The sequence below is a fragment of the Gossypium raimondii genome, chromosome 11 (assembly GCF_025698545.1).
Source record: "Gossypium raimondii isolate GPD5lz chromosome 11, ASM2569854v1, whole genome shotgun sequence".
Lineage (NCBI taxonomy): Eukaryota > Viridiplantae > Streptophyta > Magnoliopsida > Malvales > Malvaceae > Gossypium > Gossypium raimondii.
In genome coordinates this window covers 38,408,377-38,413,220 of record NC_068575.1, presented here as the reverse complement: position 1 = coordinate 38,413,220, position 4,844 = coordinate 38,408,377, and the positions used below count along the sequence as shown (strand labels likewise).

Sequence of the window (4,844 nt, the reverse complement as noted above, 5' to 3'; positions counted from 1 at the left end):
AATATAATATTTTAAATAAAAAATTTCAATTTATTATAATCTTTTTAATATAATATTTCCAAACTTCATAATAAAATATATGTTTTATATACTATTAGTATGGATTATCAATTTTTATGTTAAGATTAAATTTTCATTATTTTATAAAAAATAAATAAACTAAATAGATAATACAATAATTGTACAAATATATTTTTATTTTAAATTTGCTTACTGAATAGGTTAGTTTCAAAGTTAAACGGATATTCTTAAAATTAAGTAATTTTAACTAAGGATAAATATTTGTATTTAAGATAAAAATAAGTTAATAGAATAACAATATTCGTCTCTATCTTACCCTGACAGTCTCCTAAGCGTTTTGAGTCTCCTAAGTTTCTCGGCTTCTTATTTCTTCGACTCTCAATGGTCTAATTGAATCACCTCGTCTTCGGTTATCTTCAAATCTCTTTGACTCTCCTAGCTAGCTGGATTAGGAGACTTTTGTGAAGATGACCTCTATTACGTCCGTCGAATTGAATTACCTCGTCTTCCGTTACCTTCAAGAGTCGGGTACGTAGTCAGTTTTCTTTTTTTCCTTTAATTTGTTATGTTTGATTGCAGCGATTTTATTTTATTTTTTGAACACTTCGTTTTCTTACTTTTAAATATATATATATATATATTTGGTAGATTTTTTTTACTGTATTGCAGGGTTTAAATTTTAGGCAGTATTTTCTATTAAAATTTATTGGTTTTATGAAAAATAAAAGAAACGAGAGAAAAAAGATTTTTAATTTGGAGCGTGCTGATCGTAATGTTTGAGATAGTTCCTGGCATTATAATGTTCAGAAGTTGCATTATTGGTAGTTTTCCTTTTTTGTTTCTATCTTTGCGAACCCTATATGAAGGCTGAGTTTCAGAAATATTGTTAATCAATGAATTGAATGAGACTGGAATCATCCGTTAACATTGTACATGAAGTCTGTAATATTTTATTTTATGCTTATTTAATGGACACAGGTTTTACGCATTCAGCATTCACTCTAGGTTATGAGGCAGGAATTAATACATGTAGTATCGATGGGAACTTGATTCCGCCTGGGGCGCTTATTAGATTTGTTCAGAAAGGACTTCAGTACCTGGAGATGGAAGCCAACTTAAGTAATGTTAGCATGCTTATCCTTACACTAGCTTTTCTGTTCTTGGTCTCACAGGGTGCATAGCTAAGACTGGCTGTTAATCATTATCCTTTTTGGGTTTGCAGAGTGATGTTGAAACAGATGAAGATTTCTCATTCTTGCATCCTTTGGATATAATAACCAAGGATGTAAACCAATTGCAGCAACTGGTAAAGGAGAGAAGGAAGAATAGAGACAAAGATAGAGATAGGGAGGTTGAGCGGGAGTATGAAGGAGAGCGTGGACAAGTAATAGAGAAAGAGATACAAGAAAAGGAGAAGGAACATGACAAGGATAGGAAGAAGGAACTTGCTGATTCGGATATGGTTACGAATCAAGAAGAAAATGACAGCTCTCAAGCATAAAGAAAATTGCAACTTTTGTAAGTTAGTGTCATGCTTTGCTTCTTCCTAGTTCAGGCATCAGTTCATTTCTAAATTAGCCAGGAGATTTCATCAATTGGATATTTGACAATTCACATGAAATTGTTTGGTCTTTCATATTCATTTATATTTATATTGCATCGTTATATTTTGTGCTACCACATGAAACTGTAGCTTCTCAGGAGGCTTGTAAGATTCCTAGTTCTGATGTTACACTTCTGAATCTTATACACCTGGATTAGGACTAATAGCAATTACATAGCCTTGTCGCGGTTGCTACCGCTGTTTGAGTAAATGACGACGTGAAAAGAAAAGATCACTCGTGGGGTGTCTGAGGAAAAGGCTGGAACAGAAAATAACTGCCCTACCGGACCAATATTTCCACTACCTAGACACAAATACAACTTAAAATAAAAGGCGTAATTCATATTTTGGTGTTTGAAGTATATCTATTTTTTTATTTGGGTATTTATTAAAATTTTTTACTCAATTTGGTATTAAAATATTTATCTGTAATAGTTTTAACCCGTTTCTTAAAAATAATTTCCACCAATTAAAAAGTCATGTGGTTAAAATTTACCCTTTTAGTTGTTGAAAAACGTTATTATTATAATTTTTTCTTGATTTTCTTTATACCTCACCATTGCTCGGGTTATTTACATATGCTTGAAGATTTCTTTAAAAAGTGGGAAGGTTTGAAAATATATATAAACTTAAAAAATAGGTTTAAATAAATGGGCCTTTTTTGGCCTGCATTCGCCTAATTTTTTCATTGTTGTTTTGTTGTTATTTTGTTATAATTATTTGAATATTATATAACTTTTATTTTATTATTAGTTTTACTATTATTTTAGAGACATTTGTTTGTTAAGTTATAACTATTTTAGTCTTTATTTAAGTATAAAAACTTTTTTTTGTATTTTAAATTTGTTGAAAAATATTTATTTTAAATTTTTTAGTATATTTAATGTACTGTATTTCTTAAATTTATTTTTATATAAAAAATAATATAATTTATTTTAACATAATATTTTTTATTTGGATTGGGCTATACTCACACATAAAAAACGGGTTTGAAATATTACATTCCCGGCTTGAACCAGGCTGATTATGAGGTCTAATCTTCTTCAATGCTTTCATTTTGTTGTTGAAAAAAAACCTTCAAATTCGATCCAACAGCTAGTACCTCTCTCTTGCAAGTGGAGTTTGAATGCTTCAGCTCTTGATAACGAAACCCCCTGAAGAAAAGGAATAGCAGCATAAACATGATTGGCCGCTTTAAACTTACCAATGTTTATGGATTTCAAATATTCTTGTGTAAATAGACATGAATGAAAATCTTTACTTCTAAAAGATTGAAAAACTCCAAGCAAAAGTTTTAGTTTTGATAACATTTTTGGGAGATGCTTTATGGTGAGAACAAGGGATGACCAAATTGGACCTTGACTCAACTAAAACCTGTTAGTGTTGCAGTTTCAATTCAAAATCCTACCTTTGCACCTAGATAAAAGTTGCTTACAATAAATATAAACCCAAATAAAGCTACAGTTATGATGAGATAGTTGAAGTACTTACTGGTACGGATTATGTAGTTGCAGTTCCGAGATATGGGAAAAGTTTGCAGATTGATATTCAAAACCCAACTAAAATAAGCATGGTTTCTGTAAAAGATGAATCTGGAATCAATTTTAGTGATATTTCTAATCAACATATTGTATGTCTTCAATGATTATGACAGCATTTAATATGCAAAATTGCTGATAAAGTGAAAAACAGAGCATTTGATTTTTGAAGACGAAGAGAAGGGTGGGGGGGGGGGGAGAGAAATAATACATATTTTATTTTTATTATTTAATTTTAATAAATGTTTTTAAGTAAAAAATTGAAAATATAAAATTATGACGTGTCACTTTTTAATTGCTGAGATTTTTTTTCTAACCTCTGTAAAAGAAACTAAAAACTATATCCTATGGCTTGCTTTCTATTTCCTAATTCTCTTTGCAAAGCAAAAAGGATATGGCAAAAGGGGTATTCATTAGTGTGAATGGATAAAACTTTGTGATTTAAAGGAGAATGGAGGTATTGGCTTTCATTGCTTAACAAAATTCAATTTATCTTTATTAGTAAAATAGGGTTGCCGATTAATTTGTAATCTGAATTCTTTGCTTATGCATGTGTTAAAAGCTAAGTATTGTCCCAAAACAGATTTCATAAATGCAAGGTTAGGGAGTCTACCTTCCTATACTTTGAAGAGCATTTGGGCTTCCAAAGGGATACTCCAAGATGGGATGTGCTGGAGAGTTGGGAATGGGGAAAGAATTCTAGTTATTGGAGCTGCATAGGTGCCTCGTTTAGAGAATCGCAAAATTCAAACTGTTAGTAGTATTCCAGATTCAATGATGGTAACTGATTTTATTGTTAAGAAATCTAGGCTTTGGAATGAAGAACTTATCAAAAGTACCTTCAGTATTGTACAGACCCAATCTCTGCTCGGCCCACTAACAAATAACCCAGTCTATTACAGCATTAAACCCAATTACAAAACCAGCCCTAACCCGGAGCCCAAACCAAAGGCCCAATGACCAAGGCCTAATTTCACAAAAAATCACCTAGGGTTTGAAATGAAACCCTAGGCGCCAGACTAGGGTCTTTGCCCCTTGGCCTCCTAACAGCGCCGAATCTGCGACTCTTGGCCTCTGCCACCGCCACTTCATCGCCAAGACCGCCACCATTCCATCGCCACTTGCACCTGCAAAGAAGAAACAACAAGGAAGACAGAAACAGACCACAAAATCGGGGGGGATTTTTTCTTCTTTTTTCTCTTTGCTTTCGGTTATAAAAACCGATGATTGTAAAATAATAGGGTTCGGCCCCTCTTTCGTGATTTCAAGAAATTAAAAGGCAAAGAAAACAGATTCAAAAAGCTCTTTTTCGGTATAAGCTTTATTTTTTTTCTTTCTTTTCTCTTTATTTTTTTTCCTTTCGTTTGCAATCGATTTTTTTATATTTTTATTTTTGTTTTATTTTTAAACAACGTATAAACAAAAAAAAAGAAAAAAAATACCTTTTTTGAATTTTTCGGCCACCGTGTACGGTGGCCATGTGGCACTACTGGCGAGTCCTCACGGTTTCGGCATTGCCCAGAGAGTAAACACAAAAGGGAGAGGATTCTGGTTTCTTTTTTGAGAAAGAAGAGAAAAAATGAGCTTTTTCTAAAAAAACTTTAACTTTTATACTGTTAACAAAATGACGTCGTTTTGGGCTTGGGCACCAATAGTCAAAACGACGCCGTTTCGTGCTCGAC

At 32.2% G+C, this 4,844-nt stretch overlaps 1 protein-coding gene across 1 annotated transcript; it reads left to right on the top strand.

Annotated features, from left to right (window-relative positions):
- The first annotated feature begins 488 nt into the window (after positions 1 to 488).
- On the top strand, positions 489 to 1,522 carry LOC105803978 (WD40 repeat-containing protein HOS15). The gene is made up of 3 exons (XM_012636453.2): positions 489 to 549; positions 1,000 to 1,145; positions 1,244 to 1,522. The coding sequence occupies exons 1-3, from the start codon at positions 489 to 491 to the stop codon at positions 1,520 to 1,522; spliced, it is 486 nt and encodes a 161-aa protein (XP_012491907.1).
- Positions 1,523 to 4,844: the final 3,322 nt, after the last annotated feature.